The sequence below is a fragment of the Paramormyrops kingsleyae genome, chromosome 22 (assembly GCF_048594095.1).
Source record: "Paramormyrops kingsleyae isolate MSU_618 chromosome 22, PKINGS_0.4, whole genome shotgun sequence".
Classification (NCBI taxonomy): domain Eukaryota; kingdom Metazoa; phylum Chordata; class Actinopteri; order Osteoglossiformes; family Mormyridae; genus Paramormyrops; species Paramormyrops kingsleyae.
Genome location: NC_132818.1, coordinates 3849494 through 3864492, shown reverse-complemented (window position 1 = coordinate 3864492; position 14999 = coordinate 3849494). Strand labels below are relative to the sequence as shown.

At 48.0% G+C, this 14999-nt stretch overlaps 1 protein-coding gene across 3 annotated transcripts in view; it reads right to left on the bottom strand.

Moving 5' to 3' along the window:
- The window catches only part of LOC111846423 (BAH and coiled-coil domain-containing protein 1-like), a 59901-nt gene that overhangs the window by 22985 nt on the left and 21917 nt on the right, over positions 1-14999 (bottom strand). For 2 of the 3 annotated variants that reach the window (XM_072704625.1, XM_072704624.1), the window contains exon 3: positions 1338-1511. In XM_072704625.1, the coding sequence (XP_072560726.1) occupies positions 1338-1511 (174 nt within the window). Of the gene's footprint in view, positions 1-1337; positions 1512-4247; positions 4384-14999 lie in introns of those variants that run through there. The other variant, XM_072704626.1, reaches the window with a different exon arrangement.

The following is a 14999-nucleotide window of genomic DNA, read 5'->3' as shown; positions in this document are numbered from 1 at the left end:
AGTGGATTCCACTAAGCCAGGAGTGCGTGGGGTGTCTGTGTCTGTGTCTGCATCTCTGTGTGTGTGTGTCTGTGTCTGCATCTGTGTGTGTGTGTGTGTGTGTCTCTTTGTCTCTGTGTTAGAGTACAATGAGTAGTGCAATGACTGGGAGATTACGACTCCCTATCTCTTCTGTGTCCTAAGGTCCCCATGGGGCTCCCATTTCTCCTCGAAGATGGTGCCCCAGCACTGCGGCCACACAGCCGCTCCCCCCGCGTTTAGCTCAGTACGTGACCTTGGGGGAGGGGGGGGTTAATCCCAGCAGACGTGTCATCATTTCAACCCACCACAGCCAGCCACAGGGCAGGACCTCCCCCCGCGTCCTGGGGGGGGGGGGGGGAGCTGACCCGGAACACGCGGTTTGTGAAGAACAGCAGTGGCTAAAGCACGGTGTTTTCCGGAAATCCCAGATGTGGGGGGTTGGGGGGTTTGAAACCAGTCTGTGGTGAATCATCTGTTGTTTGAGACCCTTTTATCAATGGAGGAGTGCCAACAGTTAGCAAGCTCGTGCCCAATGGGGCCTGCGGGGCCCTTAGCAGTGGCGGGCAGACCGCGGGTCGGGACGTCACTATGGACAAACATCACACCTCTCCCCACCCTCTCCAGCGCACTGCTGGTGACTGAGGAGAGACGCAGGCAGTTTCCAGAGAGAGGCAGGCAGCAAGCGTGCCACCACAGGCAGCCCCCCTACAGGGACTGGCAGTTGGTGGGGCAGGATATGGTCTATTGGTGGTCTCCTCACCTGATGGGGGTAACGTGAGCCGTTCGCGCATCCTCTCGCGGTCTGTTTTGGGGGTGCCACCCACCCACCACATTCAACGGGACCTGGCAGATGGGCGACATGCATCAGGCTGCACGTGCGGTGGGGGGCAGAGGGCACCAATTCCCTCTGTGGTGCTGAGCAACACGAGTGACGCATTTATCGCCGAACCAGAACCAGCAGGTCGACCTGGGCTGCGGTCGTCATTGTGGCCTTTAGTATTAGTGGACATTGATCAGGGGCCGCCGGAGTCTGAATGATCACTGGGGGAGGGTGTGCTCATGTGTGGCCCATCATGGCTGTGCCACCTCTGCCCTTCTCTCTCTCTCTCTCTTGCCAACAGCAGTTACTCTGCCCGCCCCCCCCCCCCCCCACATATAACCGTCACTCTCCCTTGCGTTCACTCAGCTTGTCCCGTCTCGGAGATGCATGTACCCTGGGTGGGGAGGCACAATCCTCCTCTCCCCACAGTGACCCCCCCCTCCCCCCTCACCTCCCCTGAGGAGCTGAAGTGTGGAGCCTGCCGAAGTTTGCTTACCATCATGGGAGTGGGGGAACCATATCTGCGAGGCGTTGGAGTGCGTGCCCCCCCGGAAGGATGGCGAGGAGGGCGATGTGGGGGGACCCGAGGAGTGCGAGGCTGGGGAGCTCAGGCTGCTGGTGAGGAACGTGCCCATGAAGGAGGCAGAGGAGTTCCCCATCAAGCCACCACCTGTACAGGAGAGAGAGACAGAGGGGGGGGGGGGGAATGGGTGTGAGGTCAGGAGGCCAGGGCCAAAGAGACCACGGGACGCCTCAGAACACCCCGACAGCACAAAACAGGGCAGTGCTTCAGAAAAAGCCCCCCCACGCTATACTTAGTCTCTTTTAGACCCTCTCCTAAACCATCTCTTCATTGGGTCACTCTGACAGCCATGTAGGCTCTTCCCCTGATGTCCCCCACGGCCCCCACCTTCCCAGATCCCAGATTCGGGATTCGCTGTCAGGCTGCTTGTCCACCTTCACCCAGATGGAAGACGGCGGCCATGGAAAACCCCCAGAATGCCTTGCAGATGCTGCAAGACTGTACCTGCCATTGCTTAGGGGTTGGGGGGGGGGGGGGGGGGTGGCAGCAAGCCTCCAAATACTCATGAGCTATGCTTGGGTCAACCTATCCATTGGCCCAAAAAAAACCCGACGATTTTCAATTTTTAAGTATTTTATGGCAATATAGTGATGGGTGCATGTGGCTGCGTGTGATTGACCAACATGCCACGCGGAGCACTCACGTCGGCAGTGTTGTAGCGTGCCTTATCCTCACCAACAGCAGTGAGCCTGCACGACAACCAAAGGTAAGAGTTCTAAATTCCTCCCACCTTCACCAGTTTCCCTTGATGAATAACATGAATCACCACAAAGCCGAATAAATCTGTTTTCAAACATGTTTTGTCATAAACTGAATCATGAAACGCCAAAGAGAGCATTGAATGTGGTTAAATTACTGTTTTTGTTTTATTTCCTATTACTTTCAAAACGCTGCATACCCTTGTTTAAAGTGTGATTAATATTTTGAGTTTAAATATTTATTTACAAAAACAATATTTGTTCTGCAGTTGTGTAACTAATTTATTTTTCAATTTTTAAAAAAATAAATAAAAATAAAATAAAATCAAATACCACCACCCCCCATAATCATTGGCCACTTAATGTTCATGTGAGGGGCTTCACAAATGCAGCACTTAAAACGGGGTTCCAACTCGATGGAGCCGCCGGACGTCTGCCTGGAACGGCAGCAGAGATCCATGTGAAATGGAAAAGGGCGGAGACACCCACATGATTCATGTAAGAACCCTGCTGACAGACTGTGAGAGTTAGGTGCCGAGACAGAAGGCAATAATGACATTATTACTAACAGTACTAAAGCAAAGCCAGGCAGAGAGCTGAATTCAAGGTCCACGCTGACACCTGTTATGGTTGCGAAGCAGGAACATTTCCAGCTGATGTCAGAGGAGGGATGTTCCCCAAATCAATGGCCAGATCGCCCATCCTCATGCCAGGATTCCCTCACTACAGGTTCCACATGTTCGGCTATAAATATCAGAAAGTACTGGACTTCCCGCTGACTCCGATATGGTAATTGCTCTGCAATTTTTCCCGTGCTGGGGGTTTCCACACAGACAAAAGGAATGGCCTTCAACTCACCCTCTAAATTCAGAAAATTAAGAAAGAAGAAAATGACTGGAGTCCGTCACACGCAGGTGGAGAGAAATGCTTCCCAAGTCATTATGTTGGTCGGCATGTCTGTCTGTCTGCTTCTCTGTCTGCCCATTTGTTTGTCTGTCATTGTCTCTGTCAGTCTTTCTGTCACCCGTTTTGTGGAAGACAGCAGGCATGGATTAATCACAATCTCTCTTAACCACACTCATGCGCAGAACCACTGGGCTATACAGGGATTATTAAGGCAAGTAAATTCACACACAATCCCTCTACAGCTTCAAGGACCACCCTGTCCCAGTGCCAAGTCTTACTCACTCACTGAGAAAACAGACCACACTGATTCAGCACAGACGCACCATGGCAACGTGAGCACTGACCAAACTGCCCCTCCTTGCCCACTGCGGACCAACAGGAAACATCTCCCACCTTTTCACTTGTTAAACATTTCCGATGCACTGAAAGGCATGATGATTCAGTGACTATTGGAGCCCAACAGCCTGTCTGCCTCTTGTGGAATTCAATAACACAGTCACCCGCATGGGACAAACACACACACGCACCCACAGAGTCACACCCACAGAGTCACACCCACAGAGTCACACCCACAGAGTCACACCCACAGAGTCACACCCGCTGTTATGGAAAACAGGAGAGCACAGCCAATGAAAATGCAGATGGGCCGGGGGTGCTGGCCGGTCTAGACCCGTGACCTGTGACCTGCAACCCACTTTATGAGGCACCGGAAGCTGCCTCACTTGCTTTCTCGTTCATTCCCCCGAAATTCATCTTGGCCGGCACCAATCCCCAACAGCAATAAATGTGACCTGGGGGGGTGGGGGGGATGGTGACGCATGAGCGTGTGGAAACGTGCACTCATGCAGACTAATGGCACAGAAGAGCAGCCAGCCCTAAGAGCAGACTGGACTAGACAGATCACACATTTTGGGGGGGGGGGGGGGGGCGGGGGAGTGCTTAGACAATGTTGAACTCATTAAAATCCCAAAATCAGCCACTAATGGCTCCTTGGATTATTTTACAGGTCGCTATGAATATAGCTTCACATACAAGTCCCCCCCCCCCACACACACATCCAGAAATGGGATGGATGCTTAAGGCCCCCATATGGACAGAGATGCCAGCCCGCCCTGATCGTGACATGCACAGGACTCCCGTCATCTCGGCCCCTGGAACCATAGCCGTTCTCCGCACAGACGCCCCCCCCCCCCCCCCCACTCCCCAGCCGGCCGCTTACCCCACACAAACATGCCAGAGCACCCCGTCTGTGTCCTTGCTGTAAACGGCCAGTGGCTCGGAGAGGCAGGGGATGGCTGCTGCGGTGCAGGATGGGACACGTACGGCTCTTCCTCCGGCTCTGTGTTTGCCGGCTGAGCGAGAGGAGTGGTGCTTTTAAAGGCGGGGATGGGGGGGGTTTCCGTAAAGTCCCGCTCATCTTGAATACATTACGGGGCCTGGTAGCCAAATTCCTGCTGGTTTGGAAATGACACCCCCCCTCCCCAGTGCTGCGGTGTATTACTGCCCCCGCTTGAAAGTTGTGCTCGGGGTGTGGGGGGGCGGCAACTGTGGAGAGAAGTATTAAGGAATGGAGGAGCACTTGGGGTCCAGGCAAAAGCTGCATCGTGTGAGAACAGGGTGACTCAGCAGAGCATGGAGCAGAGCCTGGATCTCGGAAGGCGTGGAGTTTCTGGGAAAAACCGAGAGCAGCTTCCCAACATGCCCCAGTTTCTCATGGGCCCATCTCTGGCAGCTTCTTCTGCGAGCCGCCTCCACATCTGGCCAGCGGTTGGGCATCACCGCCCCCAGCTTCACTCAGTGCAACACTCACGCGTCCGGGCGTGACGGCATGCGCCGATCCACATCGTTCCCGTTCACGGTGTACAAACATGGAGTCTCTGAGGCTGACACTTGGGGGCGGGGGGGTCCCATCGAGCTGTGTGAGAGCCTGCCCCCTTGCCCATTCACTCATCTGCCACACGGGAGAGACAAACACTCCCCAGCTTCCCGCAGTATATAACAAGCCACTCCCTCCTTGTGGGGGGCAACGTCAGCAAGTCAGATATGCTCCCAAGAATCAGCATTCCGACGGACATTCAAGTGTTTTAATCGTGATCCTCCAGATGGCAAACAAGAGGCCGGCTGATCTGGGATCAGCGCTTCACTGAGATGACACCTCGCTTGCCAGCAAGATCAATGTTATGGATGGCACCTCAGCTCAAATGTGCTCAGCTCTCATCCGGGTCTTCAGCTCTGCAGCCATTAGAAACGTGGTCTGATCTGGGTTTTATGGATCATACCGGACTGTGCATGAAGCAAATTCTGTCACTTTCACCATCATGCCAGGGCTCTGAATCATCACCACTAATTACAGCAGCGGCAAGAAAGGGAGCAGGACGGACCCCTGATTGGCTATATCCCACATGGTCAGCTCAGTCAGCTGCAGGGTCAAGTGTTCTGAGAATCTTGTCCTGTGGTCCTGGTATCCTGCGGCAAGATGGCCGAAATCACAGGCAGAGCCAGGCCAGGCCATGACCACTGTGTTTTTTTTTTTGGGGGGGGGGGGGGGGGGGGGGGGGGGGGCAATCTCCTACCTTCACAGCCACATGCTGACTCAGCAGGGCCCTGAGGCATGCTTGCAGCCCAGACAGGAGCAGGTCTTACCATGGACACAGATGTGCCACTCAACACACTGCTGTGATCAGCCATGAGGACCGCAGTGAGATGCTGTGCGGGAGGGTGCATACAACTCAAAAACTGAAACAATGAGGTTGGTCCATTTTGTGACGCAAACATACCTTGATTGTTCATTGGCCAGGGGAAATTTGGCAGAAATTCAACAAGGAGATTGGATCAAAGATTGTATACAACCATGATTCCTGTGTATTATTCCTCGCTACAGGATTATAAAGACTCCCAGAATGAAAATAAAATAATAATAAAATGACAAAATACGATTACAGCAGCAACGCCATATACTGTACCCTACGTCCTAACATCAGTGTTGTTATTTTTATTTTTAATCCATCCATCCATCTTTTTTTACCTAGTTGTCATATGCAGGGTCACAGAGGTCCAGAGCCTATCCTGGAAGCAAAGGGCAAAAGGCAGGGAATAACCCAGGATGGGGTGCCATCCCATTGCAGGACACACTCACACACCATTCACTCACACATTGACACCTACAGGCAATTTGGTAACTACAGTTAGCCTCAGCATGTTTTTGGACTGTGGGGGGAAAACGGAATACTCAGAGGAAACCCCACAATGACACAGGGAGAACATGCAAGCTCCACACACATGGAGCCACGGCAGAGACTCGAACCCTGTTCCCAAAAGTGTGAGGTAACAGCGCTAATCACCATGCCACCATGCTTACTTTGAATTTTCATTTGAAATCCAATTTGATTTTAGTTTTTGTTTTTTATTTCAGTTAGTTGAGGCAATATTTGTCATTTGTTTAGTTTAGTTTAGTAGTAGTTTATTTTAGTGTTGTCAAAGGTATCAAAAGTATCCATTCTATCGCGTATAAAAGGGATTCAGCAATAATTTTTCATTGCATCGATTCTACAGCCTGCATGTCCGGTTTTCTCTGACAACTGAGCTTCATCGGCTATGTGTCTAGACCTGAGTCCAGTGTCACACATGAGGGATGTTTCTCAGTATGCGCACTTGACCGTTCTTGTGTTCTCACGTATCCGTTTTACGTCATCGTCCATTACCAAAGACCAGTTTCAATACACAAAAACAGAAGTTCAGATGATGGTAAAAATCCCCGGATGTTGTTCATGCTCTGCCCCAAATATCAACAATAAAGGCTAAATTGCCTTGCTGAACGAGACCAATCCCAAGATTAATCCCGACCCAAGTTCGTTCTTGAGAGGCAATTTAGCAAGACCACTCTTGCCAAGACCACAAGTCTGATCTTTGCGATCTTGGTATTAAGAAGCACCCAAGGGGTTAAGAAAACTAGTTCAAAAGCATCAGAGCTTAATCAATAAAGAGATCGTGTCTGAATTCAGTGGCTGCATCCTTCGAAGGACACGATCTATGTAGCCTTTGTAGGCTGCATCCAACCAATCTTGGAATATGTTGGGTTGCTTTGCAACTCTGCAAAAGAGCTACACATTTCTAGACCGCATTTGAAGCAGACTTCAAAATAGGACAGCCTTGCTGCACTGCTGTGATGCATTAGGTCTTTGATTGCAGCCTTAGAAGGATGCAGCCCCTGAATTCTGATACAGCCAGAGCGTAGTTGGAGTGGCCTCTGGAAATACTTGGCTTTGTGCCAGATGAAGACAGTAAACCACCAGGACATATGCAAGCCTGTATGTGAGTTGTGCCACTGTACAATACTGACAAAGAAGGCAACCACCACGAACTTAGCTAAACATTTAAGGGATCAACACGTGACGCAGCAGAATGTTTAGAGAGATAGGTATCATATTTCTGAATTAATAAAATATTGATCTGTATGAGCCTGCTACAGTTGAAGTAGACGTGACTTTTTCTTTGCGTTATAAAACACCTTTTGTAATCAGTCAAACATTTCCACATTATGACAACAGTCTGCAATTACTTGTATTCAGCTCCATACAATCTTGTGAAGCCGTGTTGATTAGTGCTGATCATTCACATACAAACTGTTAGAGTCATGTAGTTGTTATAAGTGTTTGCGCTTTGAGACACAAGATAAAGTAGGCATGTTAAAGTAATGTACATCTGTTCTAATATGCATTGTGATAATAATATAAAAATCTAATTTTTAAGTGTTAATTTACTGCTTGTGAATGTCTCTGAACGTGATTACAGCGTGTATTTTGCTTTGACTGACAATGCAATGGAAAGGTTGTGATAGTGACATGACTTTACAAAAGGTAAAGTTTTTCCTGCAAACAAAATTGTAATTGAATTTTTTTTTTTTAATGATTGAGTTACATTATATGTCTATCTAAAAATTCTATACTTTTTTTTGTATCCTATCGAATAGTGCTGAGCGATTTGGGGGAAATAATCACGATTTTTCTGACAGATAATACGATTTCATTTGTGTTTTTTTTTTTAAGTCAAGCTTCAGTTCAGTACAGGGGCGCCGTAAGGGGGAGGAAAGCTAGGACGATTCCAAGGGCCCCTGAGTGACAGGGGCCCTAAAAAATTAGGAAAATAACTGGATTGGTTTGGACTGGGGGGCCTAACATGATATGCTTTCATGGGGCCCAAAATCTCTAGCAACGCCCCTGGTTCAGTATGTAATAGATTTAAAACGTATGATGCAGCATAACCACATGAGATACCACTAAATTATTAACTGGTAGGAATCTACATTCGACAATTATAGATATTAGGATTTTGCCGATTATTGATATCTGCGTTTTATTTTACCGATAACCGATATTATTACGAAGTGCGGTTCTGCTACCGTCTCTTCCTCTGTGCTTGAAGAACCGCGTTGCTTCATTTAAAGTCCCACCCATAACAATCTCTGATTGGCTAGATGACATATGGTTACTAGCCAATCACCACTGAAGCCTCGCTGTCACTCATACACGTCACTCAGGCACATTGTGAAGCACCAAGGATAAGAGGAGAGCAGCTGAGCGTGAGACCTTATTGAGGACTGAAGGTAAAGCAGCTCATGTTTCCGAAGTGAAAACAATACAATCCTCCACACTGAAAACACCACGTAGCTCTTGTGAGTTGTTTCCATAATGAAAAGCCTTCCCGGTTTCCCGGTTATAGCGCTGAAATGTCGAAATGACGGACCTTGTTGCAGTGATAATGTGAGCATGAAGTGGGATGTGCATGCATTGTTAGTAGTTAACTGTAATAACCAGGTGTTAGCAATAGAATCACAAGGGCTTATGAACATTTTCAAAATACTTGTCCATCCCTACTTTCACCAACACACAAAAAATCACCCTTATTAATCAGCTGCATACACACGAAACACCTTGAATCAGTCACATTCAAAGATGAAGCGGTCCATAGCTGAATATAAAAAAAACCTTATGAGTACAAAAAGTGTTAGCAAATCATATTATGATAAAGCTGGAAGCACCTAAATCCGTGCAGTACGTACATTACTCCTCCATACGAGGTGGTGCTAGAACTAACGTCAATATAAATAAGGAGACAAATGAAATAATGTCTGCACGTTGCAGAATTTGAAGGACTATCAACATTTACTCATTCTCTATTATGTAATTAAGCAAAATGAATTAATGGTTATATAAACTCTGTTATAAATACTTAAGAATCTAAAAAGTATACACTTTTTGTTTGTATAATGAATAATTTAGCCATTAATTTAACATTTACATGTCAATTTAACATTGACTTTAAATAGAGCAGCCTTACTGTAATTACTTCTCATTGCAGATGGATGCAAAGAAAACACCAAAAAGCGCTGTTTGGAACTATTTTACTCATTCTACTACACCAGGGAAGGCTATCTGCAATACATGCAATGCATAAATACGTCCAACCTGTGGTCCCATCTGAGGATCATCATGAGTTGTATGAAACCACACAGAAAATAAGTAATAAAGGCATTGGCTGGATTCGTCTGATTATCAAAATGCCATTCCATTCACACACCTTCAGGACAGGAAGAAATCTAAATACTGGGTTTCCTTTCCTGTTTGTGCACTTATAAATCCTGATTTGTAGTTGCAACATGGCTTCTGAAAATATGTGCATATGTGGAGCTGCACATCTGTGACTTTGAAAACACAAGTGTGCAAGCACAAACTTGGCTGCACGGGTGCACAGAACTAAAATACAAATGTGCAAGTCTCTGCACAAAACTAAATGCAAATGTATTTTATACAATCACAAAATTCTGTCAGAATAATCACTCCAAGAATAATAGGACTTTTCTGTAAACAATTTCTGACCTTAAAATAGATAATTCACTTTTATAGCTCAGCAATGGAATCAATATTTTTTTTGCACTGTGAATGTAATGTTTTCCTTGGGTTTCACACATTTGCTGTTTGTGGGCATATACGCAGTCGAGTTGGGCCACTTCTGTTCGGTGAGCATGACTGGCATGCGAGGAGCACGGAACTTCTGATTGGTTAGAATGACTGTCACACAAGGGGGATTCTCACAATAGTTTTAAACCCTGGGTCAGACGTGCTGTGTAATGCATATCGTAAATCACAGCCCTTGCGATGTGCTAATCACGTTGTTTCAAATCGCAATTTCAATTTGAAATCAATAAATCGTTCAGCTTTAGTATTGAAGTTTTAAATTTTGGTATCATGACAACACTAGTTTAGTTTGTTAGTTTGTTATTTGTTTAGTTAAATTTGTTTTCATTAATGATAATAACCCCACCTTTTGTACTGTAAGTAGGTAACGCACAGTACATTTAGTAAACATTTTAGATTTAATATATTATCCATACCACACTTCACATGACTTTACTCTACAGTGCTAACCAAGGGCACAGGTTTGGTTTCAACACTGGTAGGGACCAAATCAGCCCCGAACCCCCAACCCTGCTAAACACACACAGTACTCCCACAATTCTGGTAGGGACATGTCCTTACTGTCCACACCCAAAACTATCCCAGCCCTGGCATCAAAGCACACAGTTATCTGGTGCATCAGCACAAGAAGTACGATTATTTACCATCTGCAGTAAGCATGAGCGAGGCCTTACTCTCTCTGCAATTCTCTCCATTAATGTATAACGTTAGAAGGAAGGACAACAAGATAAGTCATTGAAAATGTGCACCCCCCCCCCCCCAAACATACATATACCTTTATACTATACCCGATCCAGGTAGCCCACCCTCCCCACCAATTGATTAAGGCAGGGATGGGTGTGTCAGGCTTCTTCCGTTTCCCCCTCCCCCAGAGGAAGCAGGTCATCCCTGTGGGTCTCAGCCTCATACCCAAACCGTAAAGCATGACTAATGTGAGCATGAGACAGGTGACCTCATCCCCCAGAATGCCCCAGAATGCCAGCTGCCCTCCCTCCGGGTGCCTTTCCACCCTTTCATACTTTCCAATTGCACAGGGAGGCTTGAATGAGATTTCCCCTTCTGCTCTGCCTGCCCCCTCAGCAGCTGCGCTGATATGGGAAACGGAGGAAACCCCCAGAAAGTTATTACTGATTCACTCCTGTTTTTCCTCAGTGTGGCCCGAGCAGTATGTCTGAGCAAAGACACAGTGCTCTGGGATGCAGGACGGTGAAAATCATACCTCTGAAGAGAAAGAGAAATATACATACAAAGACTCAGTGAAACAGGCACAGACTCACCGAGACAGGCACAGACTGGCACAGACTCGCAGAGACGGGCACAGACTCGCCGAGACGGGCACAGACTCGCCGAGACGGGCACAGACTGGCACAGACTCGCCGAGACAGGCACAGACTGGCACAGACTCGCCGAGATGGGCACAGACTCGCCGAGACGGGCACAGACTCGCCAAGACGGGCACAGACTGGCACAGACTCGCCGAGACAGGCACAGACTGGCACAGACTCGCCGAGATGGGCACAGACTCGCCGAGACGGGCACAGACTCGCCGAGACGAGCACAGACTCGCCGAGACGGGCACAGACTCGTCGAGACAACCGCAGACGCTGCCTCCTTCTGCCTTACCTGAGGCAGCAGAGTCTCCTGCTGATTTTAGCACTTTGGTATGAGTGGAGCCTGTCGCCAGCATTTCCAGGTGACAAATCTACCTGCAGACCTTAGACCTGCAGACATTTGTTGTTTTGACTCAACTCCTGATGAAATGTGTCTTACCTCTAACTTACTGTGGGTAGCTTCACGCTCCCAGGCCTAGGGGTGAACAGGGCCACCCTACAGCAAGGCACTCAAAAGAGTCTGCAAAATAGCCCGTCCCCCCACCCAAAGAAAAAACCTCACAAAGTTATTTAATTGAGATAGTATCCACTTCCATTAAAAACCTCAAAGTGTGTTTTATGAGGCCTGTTTGCTTTGTAGAGGCTAAGCCAAGCGCCTTTGAAAGGGGGGCGGGTAACACGGTACGTTTTAACTTCATTCACAGGACGATTTTGGGCCCCAGCTTGAGGGGGCAGGCAACATGGAACTCGATTTAACAACTGGCTGCCGTGCAGTGTGTGGAGGAGAGCGCCTCCCACAGGCAAAGGGTGCTGTAAAAACAGGGGGTGGGTAATGGGGCGCCAGGTACCCCTGTGGCACACATCTGCCCCGTACCACATCAAAAATGCCCCCAGCCCTCCAAACAGACTACTGGGTGGTCTCCAGGGATGAGGGGCCAGCTGGGAAGCTGGCGCAGTGCTCCCTGAACCGGGGCTGGCGCCAGGAGCCATGGGGAGGGGGGGTATGTGAGATCAGCCTGCATCTGTACAGAGGCACAAATCCCACACATGGGTGCACAACAGACAGGTGCACGGGGAAGGGAGAGAGAGAGAGAGAGAGAGAGGAGAGAAGGAGACAAAGAAAGGGAGTGGGAAAAAGACAGGAGAGAGGGGGAGAGAGAGAGAGACAAGAGAGATGGACAAGAGAGGCTGTGCCTCTCTTCAGCATCTGCTCACACGGGTCTTTGAAGAACGGGCTACAGTGATGTCACAGCGGGAGTCAGCAAGGGGAGTGCCATGGCCAGCGAGGCAGCAATCCCAGTATGTCACTACTCTCTCCCTGGGCTTCTTATGGTGTACTCACACTAGCTGATTTGTACCGTGCCCGAGCAAATTTAACCCCAAATTCCATTTCATTTGACTAGTGCACCCAGGTCCGCTTGAAGAGAGGACCTGAGCACAGGTTAGTCAAACTTGGGTATAGTACCCACAACGTGATCACTGACTGTGCCTGAGCATGGAACACAGACATGGTGTCAGTGATGCAACTGGCATACGCATGTGCACATGTACACTATACATGAACCTGGAAGGAATGGATCAGGTAGGCTGTACAGATCAGGTAGGCTGTACAGATCAGGTAGCAACAAACGTTTAACAAACATGGCGGTAAAGGAATCACTTTGGTCTGACAGAGGTTGAGTGTTTGCTGGAAATTTGGGCTGATGAGCATCCAGGAGCAACTGGGTGCAACATACAAAACTCAAAGATATTAGGTAAAAATGGGTCTACCTTTGCACCTGCAGAATGGCTGAATGAAAACCTCTGCGCTGCATGCTCTGTAAATCTATAAGAGTGTGTTATCATACCCAAAATGACTCCAAATAATCCAGAAAATAAGGACATTAATAATAAACTCCATTATGCTGTGTGATAGCACTTTTCTTCCTCCATTTTCTTCAGCTCAAAACATTGTGCAGGGATGACTAAAGACCTAACCACGTTTTTTTTTTTTTTTTTTTTATCTGTTTATCATTATTTTCTTAGTTTGCAACCATCTTCAAGGCTGCGTTTGTATTGTATTTCAGTGGCAGGTTATTTGCAGAACCAGTCGACAAAGAAAATGTTTCAAGTCCCACCACAAAGTACCAATGAAGTGCCCCAGCTGGTTTGGAACTTTCGGTACTGGAACTTTTGGTACTGGTACTTGATCGTAAGTCAATGCAAAAGTGAAAGTACCGAAAGTAATGTACCAAAAGTATGCGGTGGAAGAGTGCCCTGTAAGTGAGCGCAGGAAGGGTGAGATGGAAAAGTGTGTGTGTGTGTGTGTGGGGGGGGGGGGGGGGGATAGGATTGAGGTACCATTGGGAGGTGTGAGGTACAGACCAGAAGAGACTTGGTGGAGGAAGATTCAGGACTTTGCTATACATCTGTACAGAGAGTGGCTGGCAGATATGACTGGAATGTTTAAATGAGAGATACAGCATACAGTACCGACAAAGTTCCTGGACTTTCTGTTTGTTCATACAGTACAGATAGTTTAAACATTGGGAGGTGTGAGGTACAGACCAGAAGAGACTTGGTGGAGGAAGATTCAGGACTTTGCTATACATCTGTACAGAGAGTGGCTGGCAGATATGACTGGAATGTTTAAATGAGAGATACAGCATACAGTACCGACAAAGTTCCTGGACTTTCTGTTTGTTCATACAGTACAGATAGTGTGTGTGGAATTACTGATTCCCACACTAGCAACTGTTCTCCGGGGCAAGGAGCTTCTATCGCATTCCCACCACAGGAATTCAGCCGGATTGTAGTTCCTAAACTATTTTGTTTAGTCCCTACTCCAGAGTAGGTACTTTCTGTACGACTAGGAACTACTGGGCAGGACTTACAGTGATAAATTTGCTAACTGGTTGATCACAAGCACTAGCACTAACTTAAAGATATACAGAAGTACATGGAAGTTCCCAATCAAGACACCCCAGGAACTCAGAACCAGGTTCCTGAACTTCAGTGGGAAAGCACCCAGAGGGTCTGGAATTCCCATTTGTTCATACAGTACAGACTGAGGCTATGGAGTTTGTTTAAATGGTAGACACGGGGGCTTGGAATTCACTATATGCTACTTGCTGTAAAATCAGGTCCCTCAAGTTGCCATGGAAAAACTGGCTGCTCAGGGGAGGGAAGAGGACCCACCCAGCCCCAGTTTGACAGGGGGCGCACCAACGAAGAGCAGCACCTCCCCAGCAGGAGCGGTCAATGAATTGAGGTTCTGTGCTTTGTCACGTACTTTGCAGGTCATCAGCCGTAAGCTGGGCTTGCTGGAGGGTGGCCAGGAGGCTCCACCACCATGAATGCATGGTGACATGTGGAGCATCATGGATTACTACCTGACACAGAAGCAGCTTTTCCTGCCTGGCTCTGGCTAAGAGATACCCGCCAGTGCGCCCACAACAGCAGGGCACCAGGCAGTAGCTACGCACTTTGTTATTTGCTGTTTCCTTCATCCTCCCAGACGAAAGCAGTTCCAGCAAACCCAACCTCCCCCCCCCCCCCCATCCTCATCCTCGTTTTTGGGAAATCTAGGCTTTGGCTATAAAACTTTACTGAGGAATAAAAGATGACTCATCAATCAAGTTACATGCTCATCTGACTGGCTACACACAGATCGCTGACTGATTAGCC